The following is a 14,742-nucleotide window of genomic DNA, read 5'->3' as shown; positions in this document are numbered from 1 at the left end:
TAAAAGAAATAGACATATAAGTCCAGGGTGCACAAAGAATTCCAGTCAAGATGAAGCTAAAGAGACCCACACTAAGACACATTATAATGAAAATACCAAAGGTTGAAGATAAAGAGAGAATCTTAAATACAGCAAGAGAAAAGCAGTTAGTTACCTACAAGGAAGCCCCCATAAGACTACCAGTTGATTTTCAAAGTTGCAGGACAGAGGGACTGGCACAAAATATTCAAAGTGATGAAAAGCAAGGACCTATAACCGAGATTACTCTACCTAGCAAAGCTATCATTTAGAATCAAAGGAGAGATAACAAGTTTCCCACCAAGAAAAAAGCTGAAAGAGTTCATCACCACTAAATCAGTATTACAAGAAACGTTAAGAAGAAGGGAAAAAATCAAAATATGACTAAGAAAATATTGCAAAGAATAAAGTTCTCCCTGACAAAAGCATCATAAAAGCAGTGGATCAAACAACACTAAAGCTAGTATAAAATATAAAAGGTGAAAGTAGGAAGATCATGTGTAATTACAACAGTAAATTAAAGGAAACACACAAGAAGTAAAAAATAAAGACAAAAACATAAATATGGAGGGTGTGAATAAAAATGGTAGTGATTTTAGAAAGTGTTCTTACTTAAGTGGCCATCAATGTAAAATAGATTGCTATAGACATAGCTTGACATATATGAAGCACCTGGTAACCACAAACCAAAAATCTGCAAGAGATATACAAGAAAATAAAGAGAAAGGAATCCAAACACAACACTACAGAAAGTTGTCAATATACAAGAGAAGAGAAGAAGAGAATAAGAAAGTGACAGAACTACAAAAATAATCAGAAAACAATTAAATGGCAACTACATACCTATCAATAATTACTTTAAATGTAAATGGATTAAATGCTCCAATCAAAAGAGGAATGGATAAGATGTACATATATACAATGGAATATTACTTAGTCATAAAAAAGAAAATATTACCATTTGGGACAACATGGATGTACCTAAGGATAGTAAGCTAAGAGAAATAAATCAGAGAAAGACAAATACCATATGATTTCACTTATATGTGAAATCTAAAAACCAAAATAAACAAACAAATAAAACAGAAAACAATATGGAAGTTCTTCAAAAATGAAAAATAGACTTACCATATGATCTAGTAGTTTCATTTTAAGGTATATACCCAAAAGAAATAAAAGCAGGATCTCAAAAAGATATTTATACACCCATGTTCATAGATGCATTTTCACAATAGGTAAAATGTGGAAGCAATCCAAATGTTCATCGATGGATAAATGGGTAAGCAAAAGGTGACATACAATGGAATATTATTCAGCCTTAAAAAGGAAGAAAATTCTGCAATATGCCACACCATGGATAAAACTTGAGGACATGCTGATACTAAGTGAAATAAGCCAGTCACAAAAAGACAAATACTGTATGATTCCACTTATGTGAAGTACCTAGAATAGTCGAAAGCACAGAGACAGAAAGTAGAATAGAGGTTGCTAGGGCATTAGGGGTGGGGGAATGGGGACTTGTTGTTTAATAGGTATAGAATTTCAGTTTTACAGTTTACAAGATGAAAAGAGTTATGAAGATGGATGGTAGTACACAAAGTTGCACAACATTATGAATGTATTTAAGAACAATGAACTGTAGATTTTAAAATCTTTAAGAGGGCCCTGGCTGGGTAGCTCAGTTGGTTAGAGCATCTTCCTGATATGCCAAGGTTGTGGGTTCAATCTCTGGTGAGGGCACATACAAGAAGAAACCAATGAATGCATAAATAAGTGGAACCACAAATCAATGTTTCTCTACCTCTCCAAAATCAATAAATAAAAAAATTAAACTTAAAAAATGGCTAAGAACCCTGGCTGCTGTGGCTCAATGGATTGAGCGTCCGCCTGCGAGCCAAGTGTCGCTGGTTCGATTCTCAGTTAGGACACATTACTAGCTTGCACGTCAGGTCCCCAGTTGGGGGCACGAGTGAGAGGCAACCACACAGTGATGTTTCTCTCCCTCTCTTTCTCCTTCCCCTTCTCTCTAAAAATGAAATAAATAAACAAATGAATAAATTTTTTTTAAATGGCTAAGATGGATCCAAACAGATAGCTCTCCTAAGAAGACATACAAACGGCCAACAGATATATAAAAATATGTTCAATTTCACTAACTGTTAGGGAAATGCAAATCAAAACTACAATGAGATAGGTTATAACAAATGTTGAAGAGGTGGCAGACAAAAAGGAACCCTCATTCACTGCTGGTGGGAATGTAAACTGGTACAGTTACTATGGAAAAGAGTATGGTGGTTCCTCAAAACATTAAAAATAGAGTTATGATTTGACCCAGCAATCCCTGTTCTCAGTATCTACCTGAAAAACTCAAAAACATTTATTTGTAAAGATATATACACCTCTGTGTTCACTGCAGCATTATTCAGAGTGGCCAAGACATGGAGACTACCAAAGTGTCCTTCAATAGAGGATTGGATAAAGAAGATGTGGTACATATATACGATGGATACTGCTCAGCCATAAGAAAAGATGAAATACTGCCATTTGCAACAACATAGATGGATCTTGAGAATATGCTAAATGAAATAAGTCAGACAGAAAAAGCTAAGAACCACATGATTTCACTCATACATGAGATATAAACTGAAACTTATAGACACAGACAGACAACAGCATGGTGGTTACCAGAGGGAAGGGGGTGAAGGCATATTAAATGGTAAAGGGGACCAAATATATGGTGATGTAAGACGAGCTGACTTTGGGTGGTAGGAACACAATGCAATACACAGATCAAGTATCATAGAAATGTACACCTGAAACCTATATGACCATAAGAACAAATGTTACCCCAATAAATTTAATTAAAAATTACTAAGGTGGTAAATTTCATGTTATGTATATTTTAATTGGGGAAAAATCATAATACAAATTCACATCAATCAGATTGAAAAAATTTTAAGTATATTTTATTGATTATGTTGTTACAGTAGTTCCAATTTTTTTCCCCTTTGCTCCCCTCTGCCAAGTACCCTCCTTCCCTCCAGCAATCCCACCCCCCTTAATTCATGTCCATTGGTTGTGCACATAAGTTCTTTGGCTTCACCCTTTCTTATATTATTCTTAACTTCTCCCCACTATTTTATACCAACCAATTATGCTCCTTAATCCCTGCACCATTTCCCCATTTCTCCCCCTACCCCCTCCCAGCTGATAACCCTCCATATGATCCCCATACCTATGGTTCTGTTCCTATACTGGTTTGCTTAGTTGGATTTTGTTCTTATTTTTTAGATTCAGTTGTTGATAGTTGTGAGTTCGTTGTCATTTTAGTATTCACAGTTTTGATCTTCTTTTTCTTAAGTAAGTTCCTTTGACATTTCATATAATAATGGCTTGGTGATGATGAACTCCTTTAGCTTTACCTTGTCTGGGAAGCACTTCATCTGCCCTTCCATTCTAAATGATAGCTTTACTGGATAGAGTAATCCTGGCTGCAGGTTGCCTTTCATCGCAATGAATATTGCTTGCCAGTCCCTTCCTGCCTGCAAAGTGTCCTCTGAGAAATCAGCTGATAGTCCTATAGGCACACCCCTGTAGGCAACTCTCCGCCTCTCTCTTGCTGCCCCCAGGACTCTCTCTTTATCTTTCACCTTTGGCATCTCAATCATGAAGCATCCTGGTGTGGTCCCCTCTGGGTTCAACTCACCAGGGACCATCGTGCTTCCAGGACCTGTATGTCCATCTCCTTTGCAAAATTTGGGAAGTTTCCCTCATTTTTTTCAATTCTTGCTTCCTCATTCTGCACTGGTTGACTGTTTTTTTCTTCCTTATGTTTCAAATAATTGATTTGAACCCCTGTTTCCTTCCCTTCACCATTGGTTTGTGTGGATTTTCCTTCGTTTCACTTAGCATAGCCTTCACATCTTCTCTTATGCATTTGCTGTACTCAAGCATATCTGTCAAGCCTGTGAGCATCTTCATCACCAGTGTTTTGAATTCTGCGTCTGTTAGGTTGTCTATTTCCTCATCTGTTAGGTTGGCTATCTCCCACTGGAACCTTGATCTGTTCCCCCTTTTGGGCCATACTTCTCTGTCTCGTCATTCTGACAAGCTCCTGTACTTGTTTGCCTCCACATCCCAGGTAGAGCTGTTGCTCCTGTTACATTGTAAGGGGAAGAGCCTTAAGGATTTATCAGTACAGGGTGACCTGTTTCACCACCTTATGGCGCTGTATGTGGGGGAGGGGTCCAAGAGGAAACAATGCCACCTGCTCAGCACTCACCCCTTTTCCAGGCACTTCTCCCACTTCTATATGGGACTGGCGCCCCTCTAGTCGCTGCCTTGGCCGTCATTCCCAGAGTGGGCGCATCTGCGGATGTTCTAGGACCATGGGGGCCCTTTAAGCAAGCAGACTCTGTTGAGAGACCAGCAGTTTCTGCCTCCATCCCAACCCCCACTGGTTTGCACAGTCAGAAGTAATGAGGCTTGATTTTCCCCAGTGCTGGGACCGTGAGCTGCGAGGTCCAGTGAGAAGCTGGGAACGCTCCCCAGGTGTCCCTCCCGACATTTTAAAATGTGTGACTGTGCTTTCTGCCGGCCTGCTGCTGTCGCTGCTGTCGCCGCTGCTGCCGCCACCACACTGCATCCTCTCTGCCCCAGCTCCGCCCCTCCTACCTGTCTGGATGAGTATTTCTTCTTTATATCTTTGTTGGCTGGACTTCCATGCAGTTTGATTTTCTGGAACTTCTGGTTGTTTCTAGTTTTGAGGTAGTTGTATTCCTTCTTAGTTGTGGAGGGAGACCCAGCATGTCTGTCTACACCTCCATCTTGGCCGGAAGCCAGATTGCAAAAATTTTAAAGGCTGACAAAGCCAGGTATTGGTAGATATATTTCTTACACTGATGATAGGAATGTAAATTGATACAATCTCTATAGAGGGCAGTTTGACAATAATGTAGTGAAGCTGAATTTGCAACTTGGCAATTCCATTTCTATGTAGAGATCCTGAAGAAACTATTGAACATGAATAAGGAGGGATGCACAAGATTGTTCACTGCAGCACTATTCATTACAGCCACACAATGCAAGCTCCACATTGCAATCAAATAGAAATAGATCCATATCCCAACAACAGTCAAGATGAATAAATTAGATCTCAACATTTAGACATGGGGGAAATACCTCAAAAATATAATTTTAAGCAAAAAACAAAAAAGCAAATTGCATAATGATTGTACATTATGGTATTATTTGTGTAAATGTTTAAGCCACGCATTATTTTGGGAAGCCTGCATATGCAGTAAAAATACAGAAGCAGTTATCCTTGGGGAGGGAAAGAAGTGGGGTCAGGGTGGGGTACAAGAGAGGGGTACATCTGTGTGTAATCTGAGTGGTGAGTACATGGGTGTTTATTAGTATTAATATATATTTGTTAGATGTTTAATACATTTCACTAAAACAAGAGGACCCAGAACACCAGTTTTCCAGGAACTTCTAGATTTAATCTGGGGTGACTTCCAAGCCATGAGAGTGAGTAGCACCATTTAAAGCTATGCCCAATAAGTCTACCAGATTTCTAAAGTCACTTATTCCCCCATCCCCAAAAGTCTGTTGATTCATCAAAAATGTTTGAAAGATGCTTTCTACAAAAAAGTTTTAAAGTGCTTACCCAATAAACAGAGATAGTTGGGTTCAGTCAATCTGGATAGTTTTGTGACCTGATTCAAGATGTTGTAAAGCTCTGTTGGTTCACATAAAACCAAACCAGCCATCCTATAGGGAAAAAGCAATAATGTAAAGCTTCTATTTTATTTTAAATGAATGGTCAAAAAATAAGATATTGAATTAGTCTTTCTTAACACATCTTCAAGCAAAAATGAAAGCAACCATGAACAGGGTCAGGAAAGCTTCAAAATTTTGTAGTGAAATGTGTGTAGAGGAGAATAAAATATTGAACACAACATATGAAGCGTGTAAATAACAAGTAGGCTGTAAAATAATCACCAACTTATTTGTTCTTTTAGCATATAGTTACTGAGCAACAATTACTTGCCAGTCACTGAAACTAGTTGTGGTAAAACTTAACCTACCTTCGTGAGGGTTACAGTCTAGCATGGAATGAAGACATTGAACAAAAAATACACATAGGGAAAGCACTATAAAAGTCAATGTCCCACACTGGAGGAAGAGCTAATGGGAGGGCCAAACCTAGTTGCGGGGATTGAAGAAGGGCTGTCTGAGATGTGGCTGCTAAGCTGAGGCAGGAGGCTACGCAACACTTAGCCAGGTGGGGGATGGAGAGAGGGTGAAACAGAAGGCAAGAACATTCAGTACCTGAGAGAGCTCAAGGAGCCTGGTGTGGCAAAAGCAGTAAGAAAGTGATAAGTGAAGACCCTGAGGAAGCTTATGATGAGATCATGAAAGTCAGTGTTTGGTGTAGAATTGCTGATGTGGTTTAACAGAACTGCCCCGCCAGCTTTGGCTCTGGCTCCTAACTGCAGGGCTGCACTTGAGACACTGGTTCCTGAGCATGACTGTCTCTGGTGCTCCAAGGACACTAAAGGGGAAGGACTGGGTCTGTGCAGCAGCGCCCCGCAGGGAAGTCTCCTTTTAGTAGGGGTAGGGGCTTCAAGGAACTGCCCAGCACCAGCAGGGGACAGGTGGAGAAGTTGAGTCCAGAGGCAAGTAATCTTGATTAAAAACAGTTAGGGTCCACTTCAGAGTTACCAGTATGATGCTGCAGGAAAAGACCAAACCCTCGACATGGGCCCTGGATTATTTCTTACCCGCCTCAAGGACTTTGGTCCTCAGCCTCCCCTCCATCAATTTCAGCCTCTGCATGGGTCACTCTTACCAGCACACAAACATCCTCTGTATCTGTCTTTGTTCTCCTTTACAGTAAGACTTCTCAAAAAGGTGGTGTTGACTCCCTGCCTCTTCCTTATCTCCAAACCCCCGAGGTCCTAATCACAGCTGTGCCACTTACTATGGGCTGCCTTATGGGGAGTAATTAGCCTCCCTGTGCCTCATTTTGCACCTCTGTATAATGAGGGTAATTTTAGCATAATAGTACCTATCTATTGTGCGTGGGTTAATAAAACTGATGCGAGAACTCAAGAGATGGAAAACTTTTAGTTTTAAGTTATAGTTAATAAGCTTTGTAATTAATGCATGTAAAAAGCCATTGTTCCAGGAACTGAAGGTATGACCCACCCTGACTCCTGGAGACAAGCAATTGGACCTTTGTGCCCAGGAGGACTGCCAGCAATCAAGATGGTATCTGAGTCATTGTGCTCCAGGAAGAGACAGAGAGAGGTCAAGAATCACTGGTCAACAGATGAAAGAATGCTGGGAAAATTGCCTGACTGCAGTTTTTATCTGATTAACCTTTTCCCTGAATTCCAAACCCCTTACCTACTTTTTCCTGAATTCCAAACCCTTTACCTATACTTTTCTTCTCCTATAAAAAGGTTCTGTTTGAAATGAAATTTAAGACAGTCTTGGAGGGTACGTAACCTGCTACCTTCTCAGATTGCCAGCCATCTGAATAAAGTACCCATATTCAATCCCTGCCTCTACTTATTGGTTCTGGTGGTGATAAGGTGCACAAATGCCGACCTTTCCAATTGCAAAATTACATGTAAGGCATTCTGAGCAGGGAGGAAATAAATGCTCAGTAACTGTTGGCTATCTAACCCTATCAAACCACAGAAACTGCTCTTATCAAGACCATCAGCAGTGTCTATCTTGTTTAATCCATTAGTCACTTCTCTCTGTGCTCAAACGATGGAGTTTCTAACCTGCATTTAACCCAGCTGAGCATTCCTTCTTCCCCAGTACTCTCCACTTTCAGAACTAGCCCCACCACCACCACCACACACACACACACTGTCCAGGCTTCCCTCCTGCCTATCAGACTGTTCCTGCTGCCTTCTTTGCAGGAGGCTCTCTCTTCACATAAGAATGTCCTTGGGCATAATTATCTTTCTTCTCTATATTCTCACTCTAGGACAGGGCTTCTCAACCTCAGCAGCACTGACATTTGAGGCCAGATACCCCTCTGTTGTGGGAGCTGACCTGTGCGTTGAAGTAGAATGTTTAGCAGCATCCCTGGCCTCCACCCAGTGGCTGCCAGGAACAAACCTCCCCCAATCCAGTTCTAACAACCAAAAAAGTTTCCAGATGTTGCCGAATGTCCCCTGGAAAAAGAGATATCAAAAACCCATTCATAGGATTAACACCACCATCACCTTTTTCAAGTGTCACTTTCTCTTCTTTTGAATTTGAACTCTGGAGTTAGTTACTGTTCTACAGTTTGGAGGGCATTAAGGATATCTTTTTCTGTTTGCTTCTTTTTCTTTTTTAAAAATCTTTTTGCTTTGTGTTAGGATGCTCTTATCTGACATTTGACATCAACACAAAATGCCAGATTCGCTTGTTGATTTCCATCTAATGGAATGGGGAATACATAACAGTTCTTGGTAAAGTCCTTTATAATAATAGTTTGGTTTCTTTTTATTTTGAGAGAATCTTTTTATTCCAATATATGCTTTTTCCCTTTATGCCCAGCTTCCTTATCACTTGCTGTAGGTGCCTTATTTGGCAGTTATGCAAACTATGTTGCAAGTCTGTTTCATCTAGTAAACTGAAAATTATTGCTTAATAAAAAAAAAAATGCTAGTTGAGAACCACCACTCTAAAATCTAGAGTCTAGGCGATTCATCTTGCCCCTTGTATACCAATGAGTCCCAAACTGTACCCCTGCATGACCTCTTCACTAAGCTCCAGACTTCACTTGGATGTCTAATCTGCATCTCAAATATAACAGAGTCCATAGAGGACTTTTAATTCACACATGTCCACACCTCCATACATGCTTATCTTTTAGTGTTCTCAGTCTCAATGAACAGCATCATTATCCACCTAGTTACACAAGTCCGTAATCCGTTTCTCTCTGCCTCTCACATCCAATCTATTAGCTCTATGATCTGAATATATTTCAAATCCATCTACCTCTCTCCACTCAATGGAAAATATTCTAGATCAAGATATTATCATTTCTCTCCTGATGATGCAAGTCTTTCCAACTGGACATCTTGCTTTCTCCCTATAGTCTAATCTACACATGGCAGTCAGCATGATATTTTCAAAATATAAGTTCCTTTGTCTTCACCTCACTTGTCGTTATCTGACATTATCACTCATTTGTGTGCTGGTTTTATCATCAGTCTCCTCCCACTGGAATATATGGGTCATTAGGACAGGGACCTTGCCCTTCTTGTTCACTACTGTAGAATCACCCAGTGCCCAGGACTTCTGCTAGAGTGTACAAGAAGCATGGTTTGAATGAATAAATTAGTCACCATTCCTGTCTTCACCAATGGGGCAATCTTGACCTGATGCCATACACATAGATTCCTCCTTATGGACCTCTCAACATTCCTACCCCCAGTCATATCCTCTGCCTCTGAAAGCCATGTCCCCAGGCCATTTTGGAGGTGGTGAGTGTAGGGGTAGAGAATGGAATTAGGTCTAGTTCCATAATTTCATTAAGCCAACCTAAAAGCTGGCTCCTAACCCATCTGGCCTACCCCTTACACCCCATCCTCAAGCTCCCACCTACTTTTCCCCATTACAACCTCTGTCTCTTCATTCACCAAGGGATTGACTGGGCATCAAGGTAAAAATCCAGCTGCAGGGATCAACTTCTTCAGACTTCTCTCCTTCCCGAAGGCAGCACTTTCCCTGGGTAGGCAAAAACTGCCCCTCATGTGCTAATAAAGTGCAGGAGGGATGAAAGTAGTCACTGAACTTCACAGCACAGTTCCAAAAGATGACACATGAGCTGAGATCAGGGGCACTACTAGCCTGAGCTGGTGGAGGACTGAACACTAATGTCCCTTTCAGCAGTACTCTGAACCCTGCAGGGTTTAAGATATTCTGGCTCCATCATTTGAGCCCTAAGAATGTTTAATATTACAATTTCCAGTCAAGATGGAGGCACAGGTATAAACATGCTTCACCTCCTTGAATAACCACAGGAAGAATTACAACTAGACCTCAAAACAAATAACACTCGGAACTGTCAGAAAATCAGGCTGTATGGAAGTCCAACAACTAAGGATTGAAAGAAGCCACATTCATCCAGATGGGTAGGAAGGGGCAGAGATGTAGAGATGGGCAGAGAGGCAGCAGTGGCAGAACGGGCAGTTCCACAATCATGTAGTGGAGAAAAATTGTGAGGGATACCTTGGGAGCGAGCAATCCCAGCACCAGCCCAGACCACACAGCCCACCCAGGGTTCCAGAGCTGGGAAAATAAAGTCCCATAACTTCGGGCAGTAAAAAATAGTGTGAGTTGGAGTGGTGGGAGAAACTGCCAGATTTTCAGGAGATTCAGCTTAAAGGGCCCACATGGACTTAAAACATATGCAGACCCACCCCCTCTGGGATTCAGCATGAGGGCAACAGCTGGAAGGGTGCCAGTCACACAGGGTGAGTGCCAGGCAAACCTCCATAAGCTAGGTAGTGGTATTGTCCCCTCTCTGGGCCCTCTCCACACAAAGAGCCACAAAGCGGTGAGTACCTAAGGCTCCACCTCACACAATTTACAGGTGCCTTTTCTATAATAGGCCACACTACTAAGACAGGGAATCAAAGCAGCTCTACTTAATACACAGAAGCAAACTCAGGGAGGCTGCCAAGTTGAGGAGACAAAGAAACATGGCTAAAATGAAAGAACAGAACAAAACCCCAGAAAAAGAACTAAATGAAGATAACCAGCGTATCAGATACAGAGTTCAAAACACTGGTAATCAGGATGCTCAACGAACTCACTGAGTACAGCAAATGCATAAGGGGAGAAATGAAGGCTACACTAAGTGAGATGAAGAAAAATCCACAGGGAACCAATAGGGAAGGGAAGGAAGCCAGGATTCATTTCAATTAATTGGAACATGAGGAAGAAGTAAACAGTAAACCAGTACAGAATGCAGGAAAAAAAATTCAAAAAAGCAGGAGAATAAAAAGACTCTGGGACATCTTGAGAAGGGCCAATATCCGAATCATAGGGATGCTAGAAGAACAGGAAGAGCAAGAAACTGAAAACTTATTTGAAAAAAATAATGAAAGAAAACTTTCCTAATTTGGGAAAGGAAATAGACATACAAGGCCAGGAAGCACAGAGTCCCAAACAAGCTAGACCCAAAAAGGACCACACCAAGACACATCATAATAAAAATGCCAACGCTGAAAGAGAGAATCTTAAAAGTAGCAAGAGAAAAGAAGAGTTACCTACAAAGGAGTCCTCATAAGACTATCAGCTGATTTCTCAAAAGAAACTTTGCAGGCGAGAAGGGACTGATAAGAAGTATTCAAAGTGATGAAAAGCAAGGACCTATAACCAAGATTACTCTATCCAGCAAAGCTATCATTTAGAATGGAAGGACAGATAAAGTGCTTCCCAGACAAAATAAAGCTAAAGTAGTTCATCATCAACAAGCCATTATTATATGAACTGTTCAAAGGATTAAGAAAAAGAAGATCAAAACTATGAACAGTAAAATGACAACAAATTCACACTATCAACAACTGAATTTAAAAAGCAAAAACAAACCAAGCAAACAACTAGAAGATGATCACCATCATAGAAATGGAAATCATATGGAGGGTTATCATCAGGGAGGGGGAAAGGGGAAAATGGGGAAAAAGGTACAGGGATCAAGAAGCATAATTGGTAGGTACAAAATAAACAGGGGGATGTTAAGAATAGTTAAGTAAATAGAGAAGCCAAAGAAGTTATATGCACAAGCCATGGCCATGAACTAAGGAGGGGGTTGCTGGAGGGAAGGGGGTACCAGACAGAAGGGACAAAGGGAAAAAAATTGGGGACAACTGTAACAATAAAATATACTTTTAAAAAATTAAATAAATCCCCTGCATAATTCCATGTGTTTATGTATTCAAAGATGTGAATACACAGGTGTGTATATGGATGTGAATCTATGTGTGTACCACCACCTGCATGTCCATGACCTTGGTATGGGATCTGGACACAGTACACCATGAGGACTTGGGCACACAGAAAGTCCACACTACAAAACTTCAGCTTGGCCCCACAGCTACCAGCTTATCCTTATCTCATCATTCCTCATTTGCCCAGCATTTCCCAAGGCCTACAACTCTTATCCAAACCTCCTCACCCTCTTTGGGTCTCTGTTGAGCAACTTCTCTATAATTTTCTAGTTCCTACTGGGAAAGAGAAGGTCACTAGGTGAAAAAGGCCCTCCTCCACCAATTGCTCCCTGGCTCCCCTTCCAGTTTTCTCCCAGTGGGGGATAAGCACCCTCTGACCTCATCCTATCCTACCTAATTCTTCCTCCTCCTCCTCCCCTCTTAGACCCCTCCTGTCAGCATCTCAAAGCTTACCCCCTCCATTAGCATCCTTCTTTCTTTTTTCAAACATTCACAAGTCTCAGCTTTCCTGAAACAATTCATGAAACCAGAAAGAAAATCCCTAGAATAACTAGGCTTGTGCCCTCTGAAGTTTGTGCAGGCACACAGGCTGATGCTGGGCCTCCAGCTGGAAAAGTCTGAAGCTGTTTAACAAAGCAAGGAGAGGCAGCTGCATTTGAAATTGTCTGCATCCCCAGAATTTGTTAAGGCAAAGGATACATTAGCATTTCCTATAGATTAGATGTGGGCCAGGCCCAAGAGAGGGCCAACTAGAAGACATCTTAAAAGAAGGGCCACCTGGAGGGACAAGGGATCAACTGCAGGTAGTGGGGGATTCCAGAAACCAGGGGCGGAGGAAGCAACTGAAAGCAAGATAAATGTAACCCCTAGGTCAAGAGAACTGCAGGTAAGAGACCCACAAAAGCATTGCACGGAGGAAAGAATCAGCTAAACTCTCGAGCTCAGAAAATACTAATGCCAGATGACAAAGAGAACTTTCCTGCCCCTATCTCTACTCTTACAACCCCCGCCATCAATACTGATGGCTCTGAAGCCTCAGTCTGCATGGTGTGAGGTTGGTGGGGAGATGAGAAAGGTGTGAGCATGGTGGGGAGATGAGAAAGGTGTGAGGCTGGTGGGGAGATGAGAAGGCAAGATGGAGAAATATGAAGTCAACCACCCTCCTCTCCAAAAGTGGGAGCCTAACTAAAGCTCGAGGAGAGTCACTTTAACTTTGAATCAGGTTTAGAGTTTTGACTATTAATGTGAACTGAACATTTAGGCTATTGCAATAAATCTGTCCTGGTGACTAGATATAATCCAGGGGCAAGCAAAGATTTCTAGAAAGCGTGGAGATGAAGACATAAAATTCTCATGACTGCACTAGACTTCCTGAATACAGCCCTGCATGTTGAGTGTAACAGTCACACATGCAAAACAGAGCATAGCACCTGGCACAGAGTCAATGCTTGATACAGCAGCTGTTGGGACTTTTATGAACAATCATAAGATTTAAAGGGAAGCAGATAGCAACTGAATGTAAGGACAGCTTTGCTGTTAAGTGGTTTGGGATGGCCCCAGTAAAGGACTTGAAAGGTAGTAAGTTGTTGTGGAGATGCTGACAGGGCTAACTTGGCTTCTCTTTCATGGCCTCAACTTTCCCTTCTATAGAGATGACTTCAGGCCTGGCCTTTCTCCTGAATTTTAATCCCACATTTCTTCTTGGAATTAATTCCCTGTTTGTCCACTGATAGTTCTATATGGACAACTCCCCATCACTTCCACTTCAGCCCATTTAAAACAGAGCTGTTTTTTTTCTTCTGGCCATTTCTCCTTCCACACAACCTCAGAATTCCATTTCTCCACATATATACTTCTCTCAGACTGATTTTCCACATCCTTTCATTCATTTCTTAAACCCAGATGGGCATAAACTCTAAATTCTTCCCATGAGACTGTTCCCTCTTTTGGCCCCATGCTCTCCATTTCTATGAACACCATCAGCATTCAGATCTTTATCATCTCATAAGATAACCTCCTACAGAATCTCCCTGCCCCCCACATTTCCCCCTTAGAATCCTTAGCATACCCACAGTCTAATCTTCTCCACAGTTCTAATGGCAGCCTAAAAGCCTTTGATAAACATGTGCTTCCCCAAGGAACAAATACTAACTCAGCTGAAGTTCACACAATCTGGTCCTGCACAATCTGGTTTTCCAACCTGCTTTTCCCAGATTTATCTAAAACCATTCAACTGTCTCCCAATTCCAAGTGTCACTCGCACCCTGGTCAGTGCTAGACAATAAAGACAGAGATGAAAGACATACCTGACCCCTAGGTGCTCAAAGTTCTAGTGGAAAGGTAGAGGTATATAATTAACCAGAGAACATGGTCCATGGCAAGATAAATGACAATGCTCCTCCTCATATCCCGATTTCATCAGAAACTATTCACTGTCCCCTAAATACAGGCCTAGACTTTCCTACCTTCAGGTTTTTCTTTGGGCTCTTTCCTTCTTTAAACACTTACCACTTTTAAACGCCCAGGTCCTAGGACCCCTCTACCCCTTTAAGAAGTCCAATGCCCAACAATGTCTTCCTCCTCTTAAGTTGAATGGGTCCTTCTCTTCCTATGTTTCTCAGCTTAGACGTTTCATCCTTTGGAATCCTCTCACATGGCACCCACTTATACCCCAAATCTGGGTTAGATACACCTTCTCTGTGTTCCCACAGTATCTCATAATTCTCCTAGTGTTGCCCCCATCAATTTTCCT

General features: G+C 41.4%; 1 protein-coding gene across 3 annotated transcripts in view; it reads right to left on the bottom strand.

The window, feature by feature from the left end:
• The window catches only part of STYXL1 (serine/threonine/tyrosine interacting like 1), an 82,376-nt gene that overhangs the window by 66,481 nt on the left and 1,153 nt on the right, over window positions 1–14,742 (bottom strand). For 2 of the 3 annotated variants that reach the window (XM_090276860.1, XM_090276861.1), the window contains exon 2: window positions 5,687–5,790. The exons of the other annotated variant lie outside the window; for it this stretch is intronic. In XM_090276860.1, the coding sequence (XP_090132986.1) occupies window positions 5,687–5,789 (103 nt within the window). In that variant the 5' untranslated portion in view covers window position 5,790. The remainder of the gene's footprint in view (window positions 1–5,686; window positions 5,791–14,742) is intronic. 3 annotated transcript variants of the gene reach the window in all.

This window comes from Furipterus horrens, unplaced genomic scaffold (genome assembly GCF_987537825.1).
Source record: "Furipterus horrens unplaced genomic scaffold, mFurHor1.1.pri manual_scaffold_5, whole genome shotgun sequence".
Lineage (NCBI taxonomy): Eukaryota > Metazoa > Chordata > Mammalia > Chiroptera > Furipteridae > Furipterus > Furipterus horrens.
The sequence above is the reverse complement of the archived record's forward strand: the minus strand, read 5'-3'. Positions and strand labels throughout refer to the sequence as shown.